General features: G+C 43.5%; 1 protein-coding gene across 7 annotated transcripts in view; it reads left to right on the plus strand.

Annotated features, from left to right (window-relative positions):
• Positions 1–26,121, plus strand: part of LOC139273131 (echinoderm microtubule-associated protein-like 6) — an 816,712-nt gene that overhangs the window by 681,009 nt on the left and 109,582 nt on the right. For 6 of the 7 annotated variants that reach the window (XM_070889552.1, XM_070889554.1, XM_070889555.1 and 3 more), the window contains 3 exons: positions 5,041–5,214; positions 7,471–7,679; positions 9,333–9,490. In XM_070889552.1, the coding sequence (XP_070745653.1) occupies positions 5,041–5,214; positions 7,471–7,679; positions 9,333–9,490 (541 nt within the window). Of the gene's footprint in view, positions 1–5,040; positions 5,215–6,956; positions 7,014–7,470; positions 7,680–9,332; positions 9,491–26,121 lie in introns of those variants that run through there. The other variant, XM_070889559.1, reaches the window with a different exon arrangement.

Genomic DNA, 26,121 nt, shown 5'->3' on the forward strand with positions numbered 1-26,121 from the left:
TTGATAAAGTACCTGATATTAGGCGTGTTAGCAAAATTGAAGTGCACGGATGAAAGGAGCAACAGCAGCATGGATACAAAATTGGCTAAGGGATAAGAATGGCTGTTTTTTGGACTGGAGGGAGGTTTACAGTGGTGTTCTCCAAGGTTCATTGCTAGGACCACTGCTGTTTTTGATATACAAGCAACTCTCAATTATCTGTACACGGATCTAACGGAGAACCCGCTGTAACGGCGTTTTTAAAAACTGTCGCACACGAGAATATCTCAATCACCCCAAGTGTCAATCACACATACATTGACTCAGGCGTGCACTCCTTTCTCACTTCGCAACTGACTCAGGCATTAAATAACTGTCACACACGTGAAAATCTCGATCACTTCAACTAGCAAGCACACATAAATTGAAGCAGGTGTGGACTTCTTTCTCACTTTGCAACTGCCACATGCATTGAAAGCAGTTCAAGCAGTCGGGTGCAGAATTTAAAATGTCTTGTGGAGGCACTAAAAGGAAACAAAAAGGTATTGTGCATTCAGCAGAAGTTAGAAATTATTTTAAACAAGAAGAAAATGAATTCATTTAAACAAGCAGATATAAGATCGCTTTCTTAAAAATCAAGCCCAGTTTTAACACTTTTAACTCTTTTAACATAATTAAATAATTTATAATTTCAAGTCGATATGAATCCATTGTCATGTATTTTATTACGTTCATGCTATGATAACACGAACTAAGTCTTTGTGATTGGTTCTATCACTGTCAAATTTCAGCTCTGAGACGTGCACTCGCCCTGACGGCAAAATTGTTTACCCGGAATAGCCCAATCCCCGACGGACCCGGATAATCGAGAGTTGCCTGTACATCAATGACTCCCAGAGGGAGATAGTAGAGAAAATATGTAGGCACATTTCTGAAAAGTGCTAAACTATAGGGCAGTAATAGTAGTGGATTTCAACTACCCTAATATTAACTGGGATAAAATTAGTGTGAAGGGTATAGAGGGTGCGGAATTCCTAAAATACATTCAAGAGAACATTTTTAGCCAATATGTAGTCAATCCCAACATTGGAGAGGTCGGTTCTGGATTTAGTTTTAGGGCATTAAGCTGGGCAGGTGGAAGGGGTATCAGTGGGAGAGCATTTAGGTGCTAGTGACCATAATTCAGTTACATTTAAAGTAGTTATGGAAAAGGACAAGAATAGACTAGGAATAAAAGTTCTCAATTGGGGAAAAGTCAATTTTGCTAAGTTGAGAGGTGATTTAGCCATAGTGGACTGGAAAAGGCTACTTGATGGTAAATCATTATCAGAGCAGTGGAAGGCATTCAAGGAGGCGGTCCAGAGGGTTCAGACAAAATATGTGCCCTTAAAGAAAAAGGGTGGCATTAACAAATCTAGAGCCCCCTGGATGCCTAGGGACATACTGGGTAGGATAAAGAAAAAAAGGGAGGCTTATGACCAATACCAAGGGCTAAATACTGCAGAATCTCTAGAGGAGTATAAAAAGTGCAGGGGTGAAAGTAAGAAGGATATTAGGAAAGCAAAGAGAGAGCATGAAAAATTCTTGGGAAGTAAAATCAAGGAAAACCCAAAGATGTTTTATAACAATATATTGAGCAGGAGGATAACTAAAGAAAGGGTAGGGCCTATTAGAGACCATGAGGGTAATCTGTGTGTGTGGAGGCGGGAGACCTGGGTATGGTTCTTAATGAATACTTTGCATCTGTTTTCATAAAAGAGGGGCGATGCAGACACTGCTATCGGGGAGGAGTGATGAAATAAACATAGTGAGAGTGGAGGTATTGAGGGGTTAGCAGCTTTGAAAGTGAATAAATCCCCAGGCCCAGATGAAAAGTATCCTTGGCTGTTAAGTGAAGCAAAAGAGGAAATAGCAGAGGCTCTGACCATCATTTTCCAATCCTCTTGGCTTCACGTGTGGTGCCAGAGGACTGGAGGACTGCTAATGTATTTATTTAAGTAGGGAGAAAGGGATAGACCGAGTAATTACAGGCCAGTCTAACCTCGGTGGTGGGAAAATTATTGGAAAAAATTCTTAAGGACAGGATATATCTTCATTTAGAAAGACACGGATTAATCAAGGACAGTCAGCACAGATTTGTTAAGGAAAAGTCGTGTTTGACTAACTTGATTGAATTTTTTGAGGAGGGTTGATGAGGGTGTAGTGCATATGGATTTTAGCAAGGCTTTTGATAGGGTCCCACATGACAGACTAGTCACGTAAGTAAAAGCCCATGGGATCCAGGGCAAAGTGGCAAGTTGGATCAAAAATTGGCTCAAAGTCAGGAAGCAGTGTGTAATGGTTGATGGGTGTTTATGTGACTGGAAGGCTGTTTCCAGTGGGGTTCCGCAGGGCTCAGTACTAGCTAGGTCCCTTGCTTTTTGTGGTATACATCATTGATCTAGACTTGAATATAGGGGGTATGATTAAGAAGTTTGCAGATGATACTAAAATCGGCTGTGGTTGATAATGAAGAAGAAAGCTGTAGACTGCAGGAAAATATCAATCAACTAGTCAGGTGGGTAGAATAGTGGCAAATGGAATTCAATCCGGAGAAGTGTGAAGTAATGCATTTGGGGAGGGCTAACAAGGAAAGGGAATACACATTAAATGGTAGGACATTGAGAAGTGTAGAGGAATAAAGGGACCTTGGAGTGCAGGTCTACAGATCCCTGAAGGTAGCAGGCCAGGTAGATAAGGTGGTTAAGAAGGCATACGGAATGCTTGCCTTTATTAGCCGAGGCTTAGAATACAAGAGCGGGGGGGGAGGTTATGCTTGAACTGTATAAAACACTAGTTAGACCACAGCTAGAGTACTGCATGCAGTTCTGGTCACAGCATTACAGGAAGGATGTGACTGCATTGGAGAGGATACAAAGGAGATTTACGAGGATGTTGCCGGGAGTGGAGAATCTTAGCTATGAGGAAAGATTAGATAGGGTGGGTTCGTTTTCCCTGGAACAGAGGAGGCTGAGGGGAGACTTAATTTTATACATCTCAATGATCAGAGGCCTAGATATAGTGGATAGAAAGGACCTATTTCCCTTAGCAGAGGGGTCAACAAACAGGGAGCATAAATTTAAAGTAATTGCTAGAAGGTTTAGAAGGGATTTGAGGGGAATTTTCTTCACCTAGAGGGTTGTGGAGGTCTGGAACTCACTGCCTGAAAGGGTGGTAGAGGCAGAAACTTTCACCATATTTAAGAAGTACTTGGATGTGCACTTGAAGTGCTGTAACCTGCAGGACTACGGACTTAGAGCTGGAAAGTGGGATTAGGCTGGATAGCCTCTTGTTGGCCAGCACGGACACAATGGGCCGAAATAGCTGAAATTTCTATTTCTATTTCTATTTCTATTTCTTGGGGGTACAGGGCACAATTTCAGAATTTGCAGATGACACAAAACTTGGAAGTGTAGTTAACAGTGAGGAAGATAGTAATAGACTTCAAGAAGACACAGACAGGCTAGTCTAATAGTCGGACACATGGCAGATGAAATTCAACGCAGAGAAGTATGAAGTGGTACATTTTGGTTGGAAAAATGAGGAGAGACCATGCATACTAAATGGTACAATTTTAAAGGGGTGCAAGGATAGAGAGACCTATGCACAAATCTTTGAATGTGGCAGGACAGGTTAACAAAGTAGTTAATAAAGCATATGGCTTTATAAATAGGGCATAGAGTATAAAAGCCACGCAGTTATGCTAAACCTGTATAAAACACTAGTTTGGCCCTAGCTGGAGTATTTGTGTCCAATTCTGAGCATCAGACTTTAGGAAGAACGAGAAGGCTTTGGAGAGGGTGCAGAAGAGATTTACTAGAATGGTTCCAGAGATGAGGGATTACAGTTATGTGGATAGACTAGAGAAGCTGGGGTTGTTCTCCTTGGAGCAGAGAAGGGAGATTTGATAGAGGTGTTCAAAATCATGAAGGGTTTAGATAGAGTAAATAAAGAGAATCTGTTTCCAATGGCTGAAAGGTTGATAACCAGAGGGCACGGATTTAAGGTGATTGGAAAAAAGAACCAGAGGTGACATGAGGAAAATAATTTTTACGCAACAAATGGTTAGGATTTGGAATGTGCTGGCTGATAGGGTGATGGATACAGATTCAATAGTAGCCTTGAAAGAGGAATTGTATAAATACTTGAAGGAAAAAAAATGCAGGAATATGGGGAAAGAGTTGAGGAGTGGGACTAACTGGATCGCTCTTCGCAACAGCGGTGCAGACGCGCTGGGCCGAATGGTGGCCTCCTGTGCTGTACTATTCTATGATTCCATGCTTATGTATTGTTAAATACAATAAATCATTTACTTAGTGCACTAATTACTATTTACTTAACATAACCTAAACCACTTAAAATGTATGGCAATTACTTTGGCATTAATTTAAGTCTGGTTCAGATAATATAGTTTCATCCATGTAATATTTGAGTCACAGTTATATTTTATCTTCAAATCAGAATTTTGCTTTTATTAAAAAGACATCTTACCTCTTGTCCATTTTGCATGTTTAATTTCTTGTCAATATTTTTCTCTGATACTGCTATGTAATGCTTTAGCATCAGAGATTATAATTTATCTTGGATCAATATTTCCTCATTTGCAATTGCTATCTCAATGCAGGTGATATTGCCGACACATCAGGTAAGGCTATCAGCTCTTTCCCTTTTTTTTCTCTTTCTTTCTCCCATTCTCTTTATTTTTATGTGTGCAGCTTCACTGATTCTTTTGTCATTGTGAAACTGTAATAATGTATTTGCTCATAAAGTAGATACATGTGCTGTGCAGCCCATGGTTTTGTTCTGAGTTCATTGCAGTGCTTAGTAGATAGCATTAGGATAGTGTATGTTTCTTGCCTGAGCTAGATGAATAGACTGTGAAAGTATCTTTTTTTAGAGAAGATGCAAGCAATTAATAAAAATATTTATACAAGGTACTAAAAATCACCAAGTTTTAAATGTCTTTGTTTTACTATTTCTATACTTTAATTTTGATGTATGCAATATTTCTAAAATTTCTAGGGACAACTCCATCTATTCACGTGTGGGATGTCGTAAGCAAGCAGACACTTTCTATCCTGCGTTGTTCCCATAATAAGGGTGTCAGTTATGTTAACTTCAGTGCCACCGGCAAGTTGCTGTTATCAGTGGGTGTTGATCCTGAACACACTATCACTGTTTGGAGATGGCAGGAAGGTAAATTTTAAAGCTTATTATAATTAACAAGTTATTTGATTTATTCTATTTTCCATAGCCACTGAACTACATTCATCGATTTATAACTAGTAAAGTTAAGCAGGCAGATTGTATCAATTGCACCAGTGCTATGTCATGAACTCACCAGCAGAAGGCAAAATAAACAACAAGATATCTCGTTTTTTATTTTCATCGATTGGAAATTTTGTAGAAACAGAAACTGAGATCATTTATTTTTCTTTTATCCCATTATTATCTGTATTTCCCCCCAATCAGTTTCTGATTTTGGTTAGAATTTGTCGCACTTGCTCCCTCATGTCCAATTGGAACAGTCTTGAACGTATCTGGCATTTAGCCTTTCATCGTTAGATCTGGCTAAACCACATCAAGCACTATCGGACCTTACTCCCCTCTGCCAAACCACTCACTACTTCAGGGTCATCCTGGACTACAAAGATAACTCCTGGTTTCTTTTCTTCACTACCAACCATCACCTTAAATTCCTCTCCCGTCCACTCCCTGAACTCATGTCTTTCTATAGCTTCTCTCCTGTCTCACCTCACACACTTCGTCTTCTCCATAAATTCCAACTTCTGTTCTCTTGACCTTATTTTCACTAAACTGCTGACCAACCAAAATCTCTTCCTGACCTCCATGCTAGCTGATGTTATAAACGCTTACCTCTCCCTGGTACTGTCCCTCCCTTTCAAATCTGCCATCATCACCCTCCTCAAAAAAAAAACACCCACAACCACTCTTTGCAAACTACCACTCCATCTCCAATCCCCATTCCTCTAAAAATTCCTTGAATGTGTTGTCGCTTCCCAAATTAGTGCCAATCTTTCCCACAATCCATGTCTGAATCTCTCTAATTAAGTTTCTGCCCTCGCCACACTGACACGCACCTAATCAACATCACAATTGATGTACTCTGTGACCATGGTACACTAACCCTACTCCACCTTTTCAACCTCTCTGCAGTCTTTGACACAGTGGATCATGGCATCCTCCTTCAATGCCTGTCGTCCATTGTCTGGCTGAGTGGGACTGTCTTCATTTGGTTCAACTTTTACCTATCCAATTGTAGTGAGAGCATAAGCAACTTTTCTTCTCACCCCTGCACCATTACCTCTGTAGTCCCATAAGGCTCTTGGCCCCTCCTCTTCCTCATCTACACGCTGACCCTCAGCAACATCATCCAAAGACGTAATGCCAGTTTCCATGTGTGCATAGATGACCCCCAACTCTCTCTCTCCACCACATCTCTCAACCTGGCTTCTCCCCATTTTGTTTGTCCCACAAAGGGGCAGGTGCCTTCAGCTATCTAGGCCCTAAGCTCTGGAATTTTGCTCCCTAAACCTTTATGCCCTCCACATCCTTAAGACATTCCTTAAAACCTACTTTGATCAAGCTTTTAGTCACCCCTTATAATATATCCTTCTTGGGTTAATGTATGCTTTTGTGAAGCACGTTGGGATGTTTTACTCGAGATACTATATAGTTGAAAGTTGTTGTAGTGCCACCAGCACAAGTACTGAAATGGTTAAAGGAGATAGTCCACTACCACCATCTCAAAGCAACACAGGATGATGTACAATACAAATGTGACTTTACCAGCATCTACATCCTGAGAACATTGTTAAAAAAAACAACGCGTGACAATTGTCCCTAGTGATGGTAGACTGATGCATCTTAGGAGCAGGGTGTACGTAATTTCTAATTAATTTGTCTGTCATATCTAGCAGCATAATGGTTCGGATACATTCATATCCTGAGTGCAGGGGCACAGGAGAAATCTAGGGGGTCTCGTGCATCAGCTGATTGGATGAGATGTCCACATCAGGCTTTGAAAAAAAGCCGAACTTTTGGCCATCAAATCCATTCCCCTCAAACATCAGCTCTCGCAGCTTGGTGCTGAATGCTACATTATTTTATGATGACCCCGATACATCTCAGAGATTACATTTTGATATCCTAAAAGATGATTTAGAATTGATCACTAGTAGAGTGATTCTGCAACTTTAGATTTATTTGTAAAAATCAAGCGAAGTTGCAGAAAAGGTATGCAATTAGGTACCTAATGCGCACAACATTGTTGCTTTCGTTTGATAAAACTCTTTTAAAAAGATTGTTTTGAGTCCAAATTTGTTTTGTCATGTTTTACCCTGTAGCTGCTTCCATGAATAAATTGCTTCATATCAGAATTGCTGAGCTGGAATGTTTTTAATCAAGTACCTGATTTTTCTTTTGTTTTAGGTGCCAAAATTGCTAGCAAAAGTAGCCATAGTGAGAGGATTTTTGTGGTTGAGTTCCGTCCAGATTCAGACACACAATTTGTGTCCGTGGGGGTAAAACATATAAAATTTTGGACCTTGGCTGGTGGTGCATTACTTTCCAAAAAAGGTAGCATTGGGACTGTGGATGATGCGAGGATGCAAACCATGCTATCTGTTGCCTTTGGTGCAGTAAGTAGTGTTTAGAGATATTTCAAGAAACTGATGAATTTACATATCTGAAAACTAAACATTAGGAGCGAGAAATTGCCCGATTGGGGGTGGTAACAGCTACGAGGCGGCGCAGGAGTCCCGACCCGCCAGCTAAATTGGGTTTACCGCTCCCCGAGAGGAAGTGGAGCACAAAATCTCGTGCTCCACTTCCTCTCGGGGGTGGGACTGACGCTAACCATTGCGAATTTTCCAGCGCTATGCGGAGAGGCGCGTAGCCCTGGCAGGAACACAGGGTCCTCCCCTTCTGTTAAAGGGGAAGGCACTCTGCAAACTCTGCGTTAGGTAGAAGGGGCCACCTAAGGAGCTGGGTGCTGTGGCAGCAGCCCGGCATGAAACTAAGTGCCGGGCTGCAACATCACGGCACAAACTCCGTGATATGAAGATGAGAAGGCCACGACTGGTAAATCAGCCATTTAAAACATTTTCAGCTTCACACCTCCCCTTTAATTTTTATCCCGCAAGCGACCTAAAGCCCGGTACATGCCCTGCGAAGCTGTTATGGGCGTTGTCCACGACAGCCTCACTGGACGCTACCGAATTTTCGTTCTGGGGTGAAAACGGATTGCTGCGTACGGTGATGATGTCGGTCTGGGGCGCTATCAGTTAGTGCCGCTACTAAACCTCCACGGAGGTTCACAGGAATCGGTAACAGCGCGTGACCGGGCGAAAAATCATACACACCCCATTAGTGCCCTAAGGTTCACACTAACGGGAGGCACAAACGACCTGAATTGTTCTCCCGAGGTTTTTGTTAATTTATGTGTTTCTAATACAAGACTACTCCTGCAGTAAAGTCTCAGCAGGAGTAGAGGTGTCCAGCTTTATTTTCAGTGGTTGGAATTTATTATGTTTTATAAAAAGTTTTAACAATTTATATGAGATATTAAAATTTTTATATCTGCATGCGTTTCCTGTCAACAAAGCCTTACATTCTTTTGCCACTTTTTGTCTCACTTCTGTGTCATTTTCCTCCATGATAAATTCCTATGTTGAAACTGCTCATGTAAACTTGCCACGTTGTAATTATACCCTCTGGCTACTGATGGAGCTGTAGCACCTCAGTTTTGACTCTTCTACCGTCTCAGCCTGTACGGCAGAAAAACTCCTCTATTCCAACCAACTCTGCTTCTCTGATTCCCAAGTTACCATACATGTTTTTATATAAATATCACTATAATAACATCAAATCAACATATTGTATAAAAATAAGGACAGAATGTATGACTTTAAAATGGGGATTAAATTGCAACTGCACACCTTGTGTTCAATTATCCCCCACCCTCTACCTCCTTCACCTAAAGAATACACTTGGTCTTGACTTCCTGTTTGCAATACCACAGAAGATTGACTACTTTATTAAATGATTTCAAGCAAAACAGCAAATCGGCAGCAGATGTGATATGAGGTCTATGGCAGATGTACATTTTCCCATTGATAGAGCACAAGAAAAATTTGTATCCAAACTACAGTATCTGCCTCTGATTGAGCTGTAAAGATTTCTTATTACTTTGCAAACCAATGGAAGAATTCATTTTTACATTCACCTTAAAGTTTATTGTTTGACACAAATATCTTTGTGATATAACCCATGTTTATACCACTCATTTATAGAACAATCTTACTTTCACTGGTGCCATAAATGGAGATGTGTATGTCTGGAAGGATCACATTTTAAGCAGAGTTGTAGCAAAAGCCCATACAGGACCTGTTTTTACGATGTACACAACTTTAAGGGATGGCTTGATTGTCACTGGAGGCAAGGAAAGACCGTAAGATACATTTTTATATGTTATAATTTTCTTTTCTAGTATTACATCTATCCTGATGAAAGTGCATTATTGTAAAAATGTTCCTTCTAGTATTTGACATGGGCATGTGTCTATTATGTTGAATTCTATTAATAGATTATCTTAGTTGCCTAGAATCCTGTTTGCGATCTATAATTTATAAGATGTATTTGGAGAGACATATAAAATTAAACTCTTATCTCCACTAGTAGGACATGAAAACCTAAAAATTTGTCTGCACAGCGCCTATTTTTCCCGCGCTAGGCAAAAAGCATGTGCACATTTCTGGCCGGCAGTGTACATTGGATAAAGTAGATGAACTTGCAGTAGGAGCACATGTTGGGAACATTTAAAAGTCAGAATAATTTATTTGAATTAGGGTCCTGCGGGTCTTGCAGAATTTGTTTTTGATTTTTGAATGCCCCAAAATTTCACTCGCCACATGCTTCTACCGGTTTATAAAAAGGGAGCGAGTAGCTAAAGTAAACATTGGCCCCTTAGAGGATGAGACTGGGGAATTAATAATGGAAAACAGGGAAATGGTGGAGACTTTGAACAAATATTTTGTATCGGTCTTCACAGTAGAAGACACTAAAAGCATCCCAATCTTCTTAGGCAGTCCTTCGGAGTTGAGGATGACTTGCTTCCAAACTAGAAATGAGTTCTCAGGTAACTGATGAGTCCAATGCGGGACCTACAGTCTCTGTCACAGGTGGGGCAGATGGTGGTTGAAGAGACGGATGGGTAGGGTGTTTAGGTTGTCATGTGCTCCTTCCGCTGTTTACGCTTGGCTTCTGCTTGCTCCTGACGAAGAGACTCGAGGTATTCGGCGTCTTCCTGGATGCTTCTCCTCCACTTTGAGCGGTCTTGGGCCAGGGATTCCCAGGTGTTGGTGGGGATGTTGCACTCTTTAAAGAAGGCTTTGAAGGTGTCTTTGAAGCGTTTCCTCTGCCCACCTGGGACTCGCTTGCCGTGTCGGAGCTCTGAGTAGAGCATTTGTTTTGGGAGTCTAGTACCGGGCATGCAGACGATGTGGCCTGTCCATCGGAGCTGATCGAGCGTGGTCAATGCTTCGATGCTGGGGATGTTAGCCTGAGCGAGAACACTGACATTGGATTTGCAGGATCTTGCGGAGGCAGCGTTGGTGGTACTTCTCCAGTGCTTTGAGGTGCCTGCTGTACATAGTCCATATCTCTGAAGCATATAGGAGGGCGGTTATCACTACTGCTCTGTAGACCATGAGCTTGGTGCCGGGTTTGAGGTCCTGGTGTTCAAACAATCTCTTCCTCAGGTGACCGAAGGCTGCACTGGCACACTGAAGGTGGTGTTGGACTTCGTCAATGACATCTGCCCTTGTTGACCATAGGCTCCCGAGGTATGGAAAATGTTTTTCGTTGTCCAAGGCCCCGTCATGGATTTTGATAATCGGGGGGCAGTACTGTGTGGCGGGGGCAGATTGGTAGAGGACCTTTGTCTTAAAGCCCATACTCTCGTACACTTCAGTGAAGGTGTTGACAAAGGTTTGGAGTTTAACCTCCGAGTATGCACAAACGCAAGCGTCGTCTGCATACTGTAATTCAATGACAGAGGATGGGACGACCTTGGATCTGGACTGAAGGCGACGGAGGTTGAACAATTTCCCGTTTTTCTGTAGATTAGCTCCACTCCAGCGGGTTGCTTATTGAGGGTGAGATGGAACATTGCAGCAAGCTAGATCAAGAAGAATTGATTATCAATAATTCATAATCAAGGGGCTATTGGGTGGGGGGGGGATCTTAAAACAATCACTATCACTAGAGAAAAAGTACTTGGCAAACTAATGGGACTAAAAGTGGAAAAATCCCCTGGACCTAATGGCCTGCATCCTAGGGTCTTAAAAGAGGTGGCTGCAGATAGTGGATGCGTTGGTGGTAATCAACCAAAATTCCCTGGATTCTGGCGAGGTCCCAGCTGACTGGAAAACTGCAAATGTAACACCCCTATTTAAGAAAGTAGGTAGACAGAAAGCAGGAAACTATAGACCAGTTAGCCTAATGACTGTCATTGGGAAAATGCTGGTGTCCATCATTAAGGAAGTAGTAGCAGGACATTTAGAAAATCATAATGCAGTCATGCAGAGTCAGACTGGTTTTATGAAAGGGAAATCATGTTTGACAAATTTGCTGGCGTTCTTTGAGGATGCAACAAGCAGGGTGGTGGATAAAGGTGAACCAGTAGATGTCATGTATGTAGATTTCTAGAAAGCATTTGATAAGGTGCCACATAAAAGATTACTGCACAAGATAAGAGCTCACGGGGTTGGGGGTAATATATTAGCATGGATGGAGGATTGGCTAACTAACAGAGAGTCAGGATAAATGGGTAATTTTCAGGTTGGCAAACTGTAACTAGTGGGGTGCTGCAGGGATCAGTGCTGGGGCCTCAACTATTTACATTTATATTAATGTCTTGGATGAAGGGACCGAGTGTAATGTAGCCAAATTTGCTGATGATACAAAGATAGGTGGGAAAGCAAGTTGTGAGGAGGACACAAAGAATCTACAAAGAGTTATAGATAAGCTAAGGGAGTGGGCAAAAATTTGGCAGATGGAGTATAATGTGGAAAAATAAAAAAGCAAATTATTATTTAAATGGGGAGAGATTAGTTCTGAGATGAAGGGGTTGTCATATGAAGAAAGGTTGAGCAGGTTGGGCCTATACTCATTGGTGTTTAGAAGACTTAGAGGTGATTTTATTGCAACGTATGAGTTTCTGAAGAGGATTGACAGGGTAGATGCAGAGATTTTATTTCCCCTCATGGGGGAGTCTAGAACTAGGGCGCATAGTTTCAGAATAAGGGGTCGCCCATTAAACATGGAAATGAGGAGGAATTTCTTCTCTGAGGGTCATGAATCTTTGGAATTCTCTAACCGAGAGCTGTGGAGGCTGGGTCATTGAATATATTTAAGATGGAGATAGACAGATTTTTGAATGATAAGGGAGTCAAGAGTGATGGGGAGTGGGCGGGGAAGTGGAGTTGAGGCCATGATCAGATCAACCATGACCTTATTGAATGGTGGAGCAGGCTCGAGGAGCCAAATGGCCTATTCCTACTCCTATGTTTTATGTTCTTTTCCGCCACACTACTTCCCCTTTTGCCTGTTTTGTTGACCTGGAACAGATGGCACATCTCTTTTATGAAGTGGGGTCAACAAAAATAGGTTTCCTCTGGGATGCCTAAATATATTTGTCTTGAACTGTAAATGCAGGTCCGGGAAGTAAGCATGGGTGTGTATATTCCTGCTCGTCTGCATTTATTTGCACTTCAATTGTGTTGTGCAAGATTTCTGATTGGTCCCCTTGGAGGACAAGACACACCCAACAGTTTATCTGGAATGTGTAATTTGGTCCTGCCTGCTGCAGAGTAATTCAAAGTCTCTGCAATGTGTAATTTGATGCAGTCATTGCCATAGGCAGGCTAACCGAGCCAAGCTGCTCCAGTGCAGCCATGATCATGGCATCTACCCTGTTAATGTAGAGGGTCACCTAGAAAAGCAAGATAACTCTCACATGGCAACGTACAGCCTGCCCTGTCAGCCTCCTCCCAATCATTAGTTGAGGGATATAACATAAAATGCTGGAAATGCTCAGCAAGTCAGGCAGCACCTGTGAAGAGATAAGCAGAGCTAATGGCCCTGAAATTGGGGTCGGAGGCTTCCCGCTGGCAATTGCCTCTGACCTAAAACATTTCTACGAAAGTACCTGGTGGTCCGGGAGGAGCCTACGATTCCGGTGGGGAGGCTTCTCTTCCCGCGCTGCGAAGCGTGCTTCCGTCCTCCAGGTTCCCATGCAGAAGATGCAGTCACATGTGACTGCTCAGCCAATTGGGTACTGTATTCCATAGCTTTCTCATTAATAGCAATGGGAACTCCATACCTATGAGTTTTCATTGCTATTAATGAGAAAAAAAAACAAAGACACTAAACACATGTAATAAAAATTAAAAAACACACCTCACATAATTAAAATTTATTGAAATTAAAGTTAATAAGTATTTGAGAAAAAAAAATCCGAGTTTTTAATTATGGTTAAAAATAAATGTAACTTAGTGGGTAGGGTTTTTAAAAATAATGTGTTTTTAATTTAATTTAATTATATTTTTGTATGTTTTTAAACTCTTACGCCTGTAAAAGTAGGCTATGTGCCGGCTTTTATCAGGCGCAAGAATTTTGAGGACATTTGCTGGGCAAGATAGTCGATGACCTTTCATCAGAATGTGAAACTTTAACTCTGGGCTAGAAATTTGCCAGCCTAACGCATGTTTTAATGCTATTTTTTCATGTTAAAAGTTTTTTGTTGTTAAAAAAATGTAATGGCATTTTGCTAATTTGGCCAATGCTTTAACGGCGTTGTTAAAAAAATAATGACCGCCTTTTTTCAAAACTATTTTTGTGACATCACTCGGCATCAAAAATAACGATATCACTGTTTTTGTGAATTTGTCCAATAAAGACATTTTTAAAGACAGTTGGGCTAGACTTGCCACTGCCCGTATTTCGGCGGTAATCAGGCGATATGAAAATATGGAGTCATTTAGATTTCGCCGCCCGATTACCGCGGAGATCTAAAGCTGCAACTTTTACCTGATTTCCTCCCGGTGGTATCGGTGGCGGCAGTGTGCAGCAGCGGGCGGTCTCAGTTGTCGTGTAAGGCCGGCTTCATCTCGAATGGCCTTACTGCACATGCGCAATTTTTTTTGTGCGCGTGCACAATTTTTTTTATCATTAACTGCTGAAGCTTTCTTTCTCAGCATATCAATATCCTTCAAAGCAATCTTTGATCAGTGTCTGCCACTGCCAATGGCCCAGATTTTGCTGCCAAAATAACAGTGAGTTTAATGGCGCTCACTGTTATTAATGTCTAAATCGTCCAGAAACTTGTTACCCCATGAATTGCACATCTCCATAATTTATTGGACAATTTGTATCACTCCGCTGTTAACCTCGCAGAAATGGCAGCTTGTCCTCAACCACCCCGTGAGTTTCAAGAAATTGCTACATTTATGCATTAAATACGAATTAAATTCGACACGGAAAGTTAGGGCTGTTACTTTAATTAGATTTATGTTCCTGTGACCTAGGCGGCTAATGGAATGGTCTCATTGGTGGAGTGAAGAGGGCAAGATGCAAAACTGTAAATGAATGCTCCGTGGCAGTGCAAGTCTCCTGTGCCACCAGCATAGGTCCACTGAAAAAGTCAAGGCTCGCACAAGTCTGAGCATGCCAAGGATAACCAAGAGTGCCAAATGGAGTTCATTGAAAGTAAAGCAGAGCCCACAGAATTTAACATTTATTGGATGACTTGTTCTAGACTGTAGACTGAAAATACAACTCCGAAATTAATTACGAAAAACTTTATTACTGCTCTGCAAGAATATAATTTGTAGTTTTAAGTTAACCAGATTTAAAGACTGTAAGCCAGCAGGAAATTCGTATAACAAAATGATACTGAATAAATGATGCTTCAATATTCTTTACAATCATAAATCTGAAAAAGCCAAAGCAGCAGTGGCTCAGAACCCTATCTTTCATTCATAAGTATTAGTAAATTTATGTGATTATCAAAGTGACAGATGTCACAGTTGGGTGTGTCAGGATCAAATACTCCCAGGTTGGGTACTAAATGAGCCCGATGGAATAATTGCCTCCCTCAACTGGCGTCCATATCGCTGGGTCAGGGGAACTTAAGTGTACCCTTTCCATGCCGCTATTAATTGCTGGAGGTATTTTGGGCGATACTTTTTTAAAAAGCCGAAAATAGCGTTGGGTGGTCTTAAGGGCAGTAAACGGGCGGTGCACGACATTTATAAGTGAAAATTGATTGCATCTACTGGGCGGGCGGCTGGATTTACCGCCAATATTCATTGGACCCTGAAACTACTGCCAGCGATAATCATAGATACATAGAAAATAGGTGCAGGAGTAGGCCATTCGGTCCTTTGAGCCTACACCACCATTCAATAAGATCATGGCTGATCAGTACCCCTCAGTACCCCTTTCCTACTTTCGCTCCATACCCCTTGAGCCCTTTAGCCATAAGGGCCATATCTAACTCCCTCTTGAATATATCCAATGAACTGGCATCAACAACTCTCTGCAGTAGGGAATTCCACAGGTTAACAACTCTCTGAGTGAAGAAGTTTCTCCTCATCTCAGTCCTAAATGACCTACCTCTTATCCTTAGACTCTGTCCCCTGGTTCTGGACTTCCCCAACATCGGGAGGTATATGGGCGCAAGTTTGGATCTCAAGCTTAAATCGAATGGTAATGCATTAAAAACCTTAAATCGGGCACTAAATCGGGTGATAATCGGACGAAAAGATCACGAAAGTTTAACCCAGTGATAAATATCACACAAAAAAAGCTTGTCTTACCCGGTTGAGTCAGATCGAAATCGTCGCTAATGGTGCCATCTTGGAAAACGGAGCTACAGTTCAGTGAATGAAAGCTTTTGTAGGGAAGGCTGAGTTTTACAGATTGAACTTTTCGTGAGTTTTTACTTCATTTTTACGGACATTCAAGGACATTCAAGGACATTATAAGAATGGGGCCTAGTCTATCTGTACTTGCTGACTGCTTATGCTATCCAGCAGAGAGCTAGAATGAGACACTGCATAAATTTGGATTAGCTGAAAAAATAATTTAAAATTTATTAAATGTTTGTATCCTTGTACTTAAAAGCAACTTTCTTAACTTTAATAAAACATTTTTGTATTACATTAAACTTTTAAATTAACGTCAACATTCAGGAAGGATAGACAGAAAGGAAAAGGAGGTGGGGTAATGTTGCTGGTTAAAGAGGAAAGTAACGCAATAGTAAAGAAGGACATTAGCTTGGATGATGTGGAATCTGTATGGGTACAGCTGCGGAATACCAAAGGGCAGAAAATGCTAGTGGGAGTTGTGTACAGACCACCAAACAGTAGTAGTGAGGTTGGGGACAACATCAAACAAGAAATTAGGGATGCGTGCAATAAAGGTACAGCAGTTATCATGGGCGACTTTAATCTACATATTGATTGGGCTAACCAAACTGGTAGCAATGCGGTGGAGGAAGATTTCCTGGAGTGTATTAGGGATGGTTTTCTAGACCAATATGTCGAGGAACCAACTCGAGGGCTGGCCATCCTAGACTTGGTGATGTGTAATGAGAAAGGACTAATTAGCAATCTTGTTGTGCGAGGCCCCTTGGGGAAGAGTGACCATAATATGGTAGAATTCTTTATTAAGATGGAGAGTGACACAGTTAATTCAGAGACTAGGGTCCTGAACTTAAGGAACGGTAACTTCGATGGTATGAGACGTGAATTGGCTAGGATAGACTGGCAAATGATACTTAAAGGTTTGACAGTGGATAGGCAATGGCAGACATTTATATATTACATGGATGAACTTCAACAATTGTACATCCCTGTCTGGAGTAAAAATAAAACGGGGAAGGTGGTTCAACTGTGGCTAACAAGGAAAATTAAGGATAGTGTTAAATCCAAGGAAGAGGCATATAAATTGGCCAGAAAAAGCAGCAAACCTGAGGACTGGGAGAAATTTAGAATTCAGCAGAGGAGGACAAAGGGTTTAATTAGGAGGGGGAAAATAGAGTAAGAGAGGAAGCTTGCCGGGAACATAAAAACTGACTGCAAAAGCTTCTATAGATATGGGAAGAGAAAAACATTAGTGAAGACGGACGCAGATCACTTGCAGTCAGATTCAGTTGAATTTATAATAGGGAACAAAGAAATGGCAGACCAGTTGAACAAATACTTTGGTTCTGTCTTCACGAAGGAAGACACAAATAACCTTCCGGAAGTACTAGGGGACTGAGGGTCGAGTGAGGAGGAACTGAAGGATATCCTTATTAGGCGGGAAATTGTGCTAGGGAAATTGATGGGATTGAAGGCCGATAAATCCCCGGGGCCTGATAGTCTGCATCCCAGAGCACTTAAGGAAGTGGCCCTAGAAATAGTGGATGCATTGGTGATCATTTTCCAACAGTCTATCGACTCTGGATCAGCTCCTATGGACTGGAGAGTAGCTAATGTAACACCACTTTTTAAAAAAGGAGGGAGAGAGAAAACGGGTAATTATAGACTGGTTAGCCTGACATCAGTAGTGGGGAAAATGTTGGAATCAATTATTAAAGATGAAATAACAGCACATTTGGAAAGCAGTGACAGGATCGGTCCAAGTCAACATGGATTTCTGAAAGGGAAATCATGCTTGACAAGTCTTCTGGAATTTTTTGAGGATGTAACTAGTAGAGTGGACAAGGGAGAACCAGTGGATGATGATGTATTTGGACTTTCAAAAGGCTTTTGACAAGGTCCCACACAAGAGATTGGTGTGCAAAATTAAAGCACATGGTATTGGGGGTAATGTATTGACATGGATAGAGAACTGTTTGGCAGACCGGAAGCAGAGAGTCGGGATAAACGGGTCCTTTTAAGAATGGCAGGCAGTGACTAGTGGGGTGCTGCAGGGCTCAGTGCTGGGACCCCAGCTGTTTACAATATACATCAATGATATGGATGAAGGAATTGAGTGGAATATCTCCAAGTTTGCAGATGACACTAACCTGGGTGGTGGTGTGAGCTGTGAGGAGGACGCTAAGTGGCTGCAGGGTGACTTGGACAGGTTAGATGAGTGGGCAAATGCTTGGCAGATGCAGTACAATGTGGATAAATGTGAGGTTATCCACTTCAGGGGCAAAAACACAAAGGCAGAATATTATTTGAATGGCGGCAGGTTAGGAAAAGGGGAGGTGCAACGAGACCTGGGTGTCATGGTACATCAGTCATTGAAAGTTGGCATGCAGGTACAGTAGGCGGTGAAGAAAGCAAATGGTATGTTGGCCTTCATAGCTAGGGGTATAGCGTATAGGAGCAGGGAGGTCTTACAGCAGTTGTACAGGGCCTTGGTGAGGCCTCAGCTGGAATATTGTGTTCAGTTTTCGTCTCCTAATCTGAGGAAGGACATTCTTGCTATTGAGGGAGTGCAGCGAAGGTTCATCAGACTGATTCCCGGGATGGCTGGACTGACATATGAAGAGAGACTGGATCATAGAAACATAGAAACATAGAAAATAGGTGCAGGAGCAGGCCATTCAGCCCTTCTAGCCTGCACCGCCATTCAATGAGTTCATGGCTGAACATGAAACTTCAGTACCCCATTCCTGCTTTCTCGCCATACCCCTTGATCCCCCGAGTAGTAAGGACTTCATCTAACTCCCTTTTGAATATATTTAGTGAATTGGCCCCAACCACTTTCTGTGGCAGAGAATTCCACAGGTTCACCACTCTCTGGGTGAAGAAGTCTCTCCTCATCTCGGTCCTAAATGGCTTACCCCTTATCCTTAGACTGTGACCCCTGGTTCTGGACTTCCCCAACATTGTGAACATTCTTCCTGCATCTAACCTGTCTAAACCCGTCAGAATTTTAAACGTTTCTATGAGGTCCCCTCTCATTCTTCTGAACTCCAGTGAATACAAGCCCAGTTGATCCAGTCTTTCTTGATAGGTCAGTCCCACCATCCCGGGAATCAGTCTGGTGAATCTTCGCTGCACTCCCTCAATAGCAAGAATGTCCTTCCTCAAGTTAGGAGACCAAAATTGTACACAATACTCCAGGTGTGGCCTCACCAAGGCCCTGTACAACTGTAGCAACACCTCCCTGCCCCTGTATTCAAATCCTCTCGCTATGAAGGCCAACATGCCATTTGCTTTCTTAACCACCTGCTGTACCTGCATGCCAACCTTCAATGACTGATGTACCATGACACCCAGGTCTCGTTGCACCTTCCCTTTTCCTAATCTGTCACCATTCAGATAATAGTCTGTCTCTCTGTTTTTACCACCAAAGTGGATAACATCACATTTATCCACATTATACTTCATCTGCCATGCATTTGCCCACTCACCTAACCTATCCAAGTCACTCTGCAGCCTCATAGCATCCTCCTCGCAGCTCACACTGCCACCCAACTTAGTGTCATCCGCAAATTTGGAGATACTACACTTAATCCCCTCGTCTAAATCATTAATGTACAATGTAAACAGCTGGGGCCCCAGCACAGAACCTTGCGGTACCCCACTAGTCACTGCCTGCCATTCTGAAAAGTACCCATTTACTCCTACTCTTTGCTTCCTGTCTGACAACCAGTTCTCAATCCATATCAGCACACTACCCCCAATCCCATGTGCTTTAACTTTGCACATTAATCTCTTGTGTGGGACCTTGTCGAAAGCCTTCTGAAAGTCCAAATATACCACATCAACTGGTTCTCCTTTGTCCACTTTACTGGAAACATCCTCAAAAAATTCCAGAAGATTTGTCAAGCATGATTTCCCCATCACAAATCCATGCTGACTTGGACCTATCATGTCACCATTTTCCAAATGCGCTGCTATGACATCCTTAATAATTGATTCCATCATTTTACCCACTACTGAGGTCAGGCTGACCGGTCTATAATTACCTGTTTTCTCTCTCCCTCCTTTTTTAAAAAGTGGGGTTACATTGGCTACTCTCCACTCGATAGGAACTGATCCAGAGTCAATGGAATGTTGGAAAATGACTGTCAATGCATCCGCTATTTCCAAGGCCACCTCCTTAAGTACTCTGGGATGCAGTCCATCAGGCCCTGGGGATTTATCGGCCTTCAATCCCATCAATTTCCCCAACACAATTTCCCGACTAATAAAGATTTCCCTCAGTTCCTCCTCCCCACTAGACCCTCTGACCCCTTTTATATCCGGAAGGTTGTTTGTGTCCTCCTTAGTGAATACTGAACCAAAGTACTTGTTCAATTGGTCTGCCATTTCTTTGTTCCCCGTTATGACTTCCCCTGATTCTGACTGCAGGGGACCTACGTTTGTCTTTACTAACCTTTTTCTCTTTACATACCTATAGAAACTTTTGCAATCCGCCTTAATGTTCCCTGCAAGCTTCTTCTCGTACTCCATTTTCCCTGCCCTAATCAAACCCTTTGTCCTCCTCTGCTGAGTTCTAAATTTCTCCCAGTCCCCAGGTTCGCTGCTATTTCTGGCCAATTTGTATGCCACTTCCTTGGCTTTAATACTATCCCTGATTTCCCTAGATAGCCACGGTTGAGCCATAGAAACATAGAAACATAGAAAATAGGTGCAGGAGTAGGCCATTCAGCCCTTCTAGCCTGCACCGCCATTCAATGAGTTCATGGCTGAACATTCAACTTCAGTACCCCATTCCTGCTTTCTCGCCATACCCCTTGATCCCCCTAGTAGTAAGGACCTCATCTAACTCCTTTTTGAATATATTTAGTGAATTGGCCTCAACAACTTTGTGGTAGAGAATTCCACAGGTTCACCACTCTCTGGGTGAAGAAGATCCTCCGCATCTCGGTCCTAAATGGCTTACCCCTTATCCTTAGACTGTGACCTCTGGTTCTGGACTTCCCCAACATTGGGAACATTCTTCCTGCATCTAACCTGTCTAACCCCGTCAGAATTTTAAATGTTTCTATGAGGTCCCCTCTCATTCTTCTGAACTCCAGTGAATACAAGCCCAGTTGATCCAGTCTTTCTTGATAGGTCAGTCCCGCCATCCCGGGAATCAGTCTGGTGAACCTTCGCTGCACTCCCTCAATAGCAAGAATGTCCTTCCTCAGGTTAGGAGACCAAAACTGTACACAATACTCCAGGTGTGGCCTCACCAATGCCCTGTACAACTGTAGCAACACCTCCCTGCCCCTGTACTCAAATCCCCTTGCTATGAAGGCCAATATGCCATTTGCTTTCTTAACCGCCTGCTGCACCTGCATGCCAACCTTCAATGACTGATGTACCACGACACCCAGGTCTCTGCACCTCCCCTTTTCCTAATCTGTCACCATTCAGATAATAGTCTGTCTCTCTGTTTTTACCACCAAAGTGGATAACCTCACATTTATCCACATTATACTTCATCTGCCATGCATTTGCCCACTCACCTAACCTATCCAAGTCGCTCTGCAGCCTCACAGCATCCTCCTCGCAGCTCACACTGCCACCCAACTTAGTGTCATCCGCAAATTTGGAGATACTACATTTAATCCCCTCATCTAAATTATTAATGTACAGTGTAAACAGCTGGGGCCCCAGCACAGAACCTTGCGGTACCCCACTAGTCACTGCCTGCCATTCTGAAAAGTACCCATTTACTCCTACTCTTTGCTTCCTGTCTGACAACCAGTTCTCAATCCATGTCAGTACACTACCCCCAATCCCATGTGCTCTAACTTTGCACATCAATCTCTTGTGTGGGACCTTGTCGAACGCCTTCTGAAAGTCCAAATATACCACATTAACTGGTTCTCCCTTATCCACTCTACTGGAAACATCCTCAAAAAATTCCAGAAGATTTGTCAAGCATGATTTCCCTTTCACAAATCCATGCTGACTTGGACCTATCATGTCACCTCTTTCCAAATGCACTGCTATGACATCCTTAATAATTGATTCCATCATTTTACCCACTACCGATGTCAGGCTGACCGGTCTATAATTCCCTGTTTTCTCTCTCCCTCCTTTTTTAAAAAGTGGGGTTACATTGGCTACCCTCCACTCCATAGGAACTGATCCAGAGTCAATGGAATGTTGGAAAATGACTGTCAACACATCCACTATTTCCAAGGCCACTTCCTTAAGTACTCTGGGATGCAGTCCATCAGGCCCTGGGGATTTATCGGCCTTCAATCCCATCAATTTCCCCAACACAATTTCCCGGCTAATAAGGATTTCCCTCAGTTCCTCCTCCTTACTAGACCCCCCGACCCCTTTTATAACCGGAAGGTTGTTCGTGTCCTCCTTCGTGAATACCGAACCAAAGTACTTGTTCAATTGGTCCGCCATTTCTTTGTTCCCCGTTATGACTTCCCCTGATTCTGACTGCAGGGGACCTACGTTTGTCTTTACTAACCTTTTTCTCTTTACATATCTATAGAAACTTTTGCAATCCGTCTTAATGTTCCCTGCAAGCTTCTTCTCATACTCCATTTTCCCTGCCCTAATCAAACCCTTTGTCCTCCTCTGCTGAGTTCTAAATTTCTCCCAGTCCCCAGGTTCGCTGCTATTTCTGGCCAATTTGTATGCCACTTCCTTGGCTTTAATACTATCCCTGATCTTCCCTTTTTTATTTTTACGCCAGACAGGAATATACAATTGTTGTAGTTCATCCATGTGGTCTCTAAATGTCTGCCATTGCCCATCCACAGTCAACCCCTTAAGTATCATTCGCCAATCTATCCTAGTCAATTCACGCCTCATACCTTCAAAGTTAGCCTTCTTTAAGTTCTGGACCATGGTCTCTGAATTAACTATATCATTCTCCATCCTAATGCAGAATTCCACCATATTATGGTCACTCTTCCCCAAGGGGCCTCGCACAATGAGATTGCTAATTAGTCCTCTCTCATTACACAACACCCAGTCTAAGATGGCCTCCCCCCTAGTTGGTTCCTCGACATATTGGTCTAGAAAACCATCCCTTATGCACTCCAGGAAATCCTCCTCCATCGTATTGCTTCCAGTTTGGCTAGCCCAATCTATGTGCATATTAAAGTCACCCATTATGACTGCTGCACCTTTATTGCATGCACCCCTAATTTCCTGTTTGATGACCTCCCCAACATCACTACTACTGTTTGGAGGTCTGTACACAACTCCCACTAACGTTTTTTGCCCTTTGGTGTTCTGCAGCTCTACCCATATAGATTCCACATCATCCAAGCTAATGTCTTTCCCAACTATTGCATTAATCTCCTCTTTAACCAGCAATGCTACCCCACCTCCTTTTCCTTTTATTCTATCCTTCCTGAATGTTGAATACCCCTGGATGTTGAGTTCCCAGCCCTGATCATCCTGGAGTCACGTCTCCATAATCCTAATCACATCATATTTGTTAACATCTGTTTGCACCTTATTGCGGATACTCCTTGCATTAAGACACAAAGCCTTCAGGCTTGTTTTTTTAACATCCTTTGTCCTTTTAGAATTCTGCCACACAGTGGCCCTTCCTGTTCCCCGCCCTGGGCCTCTCTCTCCCCCCCCCCCCCATCTCCCCTCCGTCTCCTGCCTCTGCCTCCCTTTTGTCTCCCTCTGTCTCCCTGCATTGGTTCCCATCCCCCTGCCATATTAGTTTAACTCCTCCCCAACAGCACTCGCAAACACTCCCCCTAGGACATTGGTTCCGGTCCTGCCCAGGTGCAGACCGTCCGGTTTGTACTGGTCCCACCTCCCCCAGAACCGGTTCCAATGCCCCAGGAATTTGAATCCCTCCCTGCTGCACCACTGCTCAAGCCACCTATTCATCTGCGCTATCCTGCGATTCCTACTCTGACTAGCACGTGGCACTGGTAGCAATCCCGAGATTACTACTTTTGAGGTCCTACTTTTAATTTAGCTCCTAGCTCCTTAAATTCGTTTTGTAGAACCTCATCCATTTTTTTACCTATGTTGTTGGTACCACGACAACTGGCTGTTCTCCCTCCCATTTCAGAATGTCCTGCACCCGCTCCGAGACATCCTTGACCCTTGCACCAGGGAGGCAACATACCATCCTGGAGTCTCGGTTGCGGCCGCAGAAACGCCTATCTATTCCCCTCACCATTGAATCCCCTATCACTATCGCGCTCCCACTCTTTTTCTTGCCCTCCTGTGCAGCAGCGCCAGCCACGGTGCCATGAACTTGGCTGCTGCTGCCCTCCCCTGATGAGTCATCCCCCCCAACAGTACTCAAAACGGTGTATCTGTTTTGTAGGGGGATGACCACAGGGGACCCCTGCACTAACTTCCTTGCAGTGCTCTTCCTGCTGGTCTTCCATTCCCTATCTGGCTGTGGACCCTTCTCCTGCGGCAAGACCAACTCACTACACGTGATACTCACGTCATTCTCAGCATGGTGGATGCTCCAGAGTGAATCCACCCTCAGCTCCAATTCCGTAATGCGGACCGTCAGGAGCTGGAGGCGGATACACTTCTCACACACGTAGTCGTCAGGGACACCGGAAGTGTCCCTGAGTTCCCACATGGTACAGGAGGAGCATATCACGTGACCGAGCTCTCCTGCCATGCCTTAACCCTTAGATACCCTTAAATTGGTAATAACAATGTTACAGTTCACTTACTGATATAAAAAATAAAAAGAAAATCTACTCACCAATTACCAGCCAATCACTTACCCCATTGGCTGTGACGTCACCTTTTGATTCCTTTCTACTTCTATTTTGCTTTCTCTCCCGCTGTAGCTGCACCGGTACGCCTTTTATAGGCCACTCCGACGCTGCTCCCACCTCTCGCCAACTGCCACTGGTACTCGAGCTCCCGCTGGGCCTTTTATAGGCCGCTCCGACGCTGCTCCCGCTTCTCCCCAACTGCCGCTGGTACTCGAGCTCCCGCTGGGCCTTTATAGGCCGCTCCAACGCTGCTCCCACTTCTCCCCAACTGCCGCTGGTACTCGAGCTCCCGCTGGGCCTTTTATAGGCCGCTCCGACGCTGCTCCCGCCTCTCCCCAACTGCCGCTGGTACTCGAGCTCCCGCTGGGCCTTTTATAGGCCGCTCCGACGCTGCTCCCGCCTCTCCCCAACTGCCGCTGGTACTCGAGCTCCCGCTGGGCCTTTTATAGGCCGCTCCGACGCTGCTCCCGCCTCTCCCCAACTGCCGCTGGTGCTCGAGCTCCCGCTGGGCCTTTTATAGGCCGCTCCGACGCTGCTCCCGCCTCTCCCCAACTGCCGCCTTTATTCACTGGAGTTTAGAATGATGAGAGGGGATCTCATAGAAACATATAAATGCAGGACGAATGTTCCCAATGTTGGGAAGTCCAGAACCAGGGGACACAGTCTAAGGATAAGGGGTGAGCCATTTAGGACTGAGATGAGGAGAAACTTCTTCAATCAGAGAGTTGTTAACCTATGGAATTCCCTACCGCAGAGAGTTGTTGATGCCAGTTCACTGAATATATTCAAGAGGGAGTTAGATATGGCCCTTACGGCTAAAGGGGTCAAGGGGTATGGAGAGAAAGCAGGAAAGGGGTACTGAGGAAATGATCAGCCATGTTCTTATTGAATGGTGGTGCAGGCTCGAAGGGCTGAATGGCCTACTCCTGCATCTATTTTCTATGTTTCTATTTCACTTAAGTAACAATAAAGCAAACAACCAACCACAACAATAAAACAACAACAACAACAACAACTATAGCAGTAAATAAACTTAAGCTGCAGCCACTTCCCCATCCCCCCCACACCGCTGCTAATTTAACCCCCTGCCCCTTCTTGCCCTTGGCATTAGTCTTGCCCGTTACCACAGGCTTACCCCTAGTCCCAGTGACTCCAAGCTGTCTGGGGATTGGAGTGGGATCAATCAAGACCGTCAATTGCCGTTGGGCATTGACAGCCTCGGTGTTTTCACGCACTGCAGCTACTATCTGCAACATGCCCTCCCTAATCTCTACAGATAGTACTGCTATGCTTCCCGACATGCCCTCCTTAATCTCTGCAGATAGTACTACGATGCTTCCCGAAATCCCACCCATGGCCTTGAGGAGCGATTTGGTGAGCTGGACACATTT

Source organism: Pristiophorus japonicus, chromosome 9 (assembly GCF_044704955.1).
Source record: "Pristiophorus japonicus isolate sPriJap1 chromosome 9, sPriJap1.hap1, whole genome shotgun sequence".
Classification (NCBI taxonomy): domain Eukaryota; kingdom Metazoa; phylum Chordata; class Chondrichthyes; family Pristiophoridae; genus Pristiophorus; species Pristiophorus japonicus.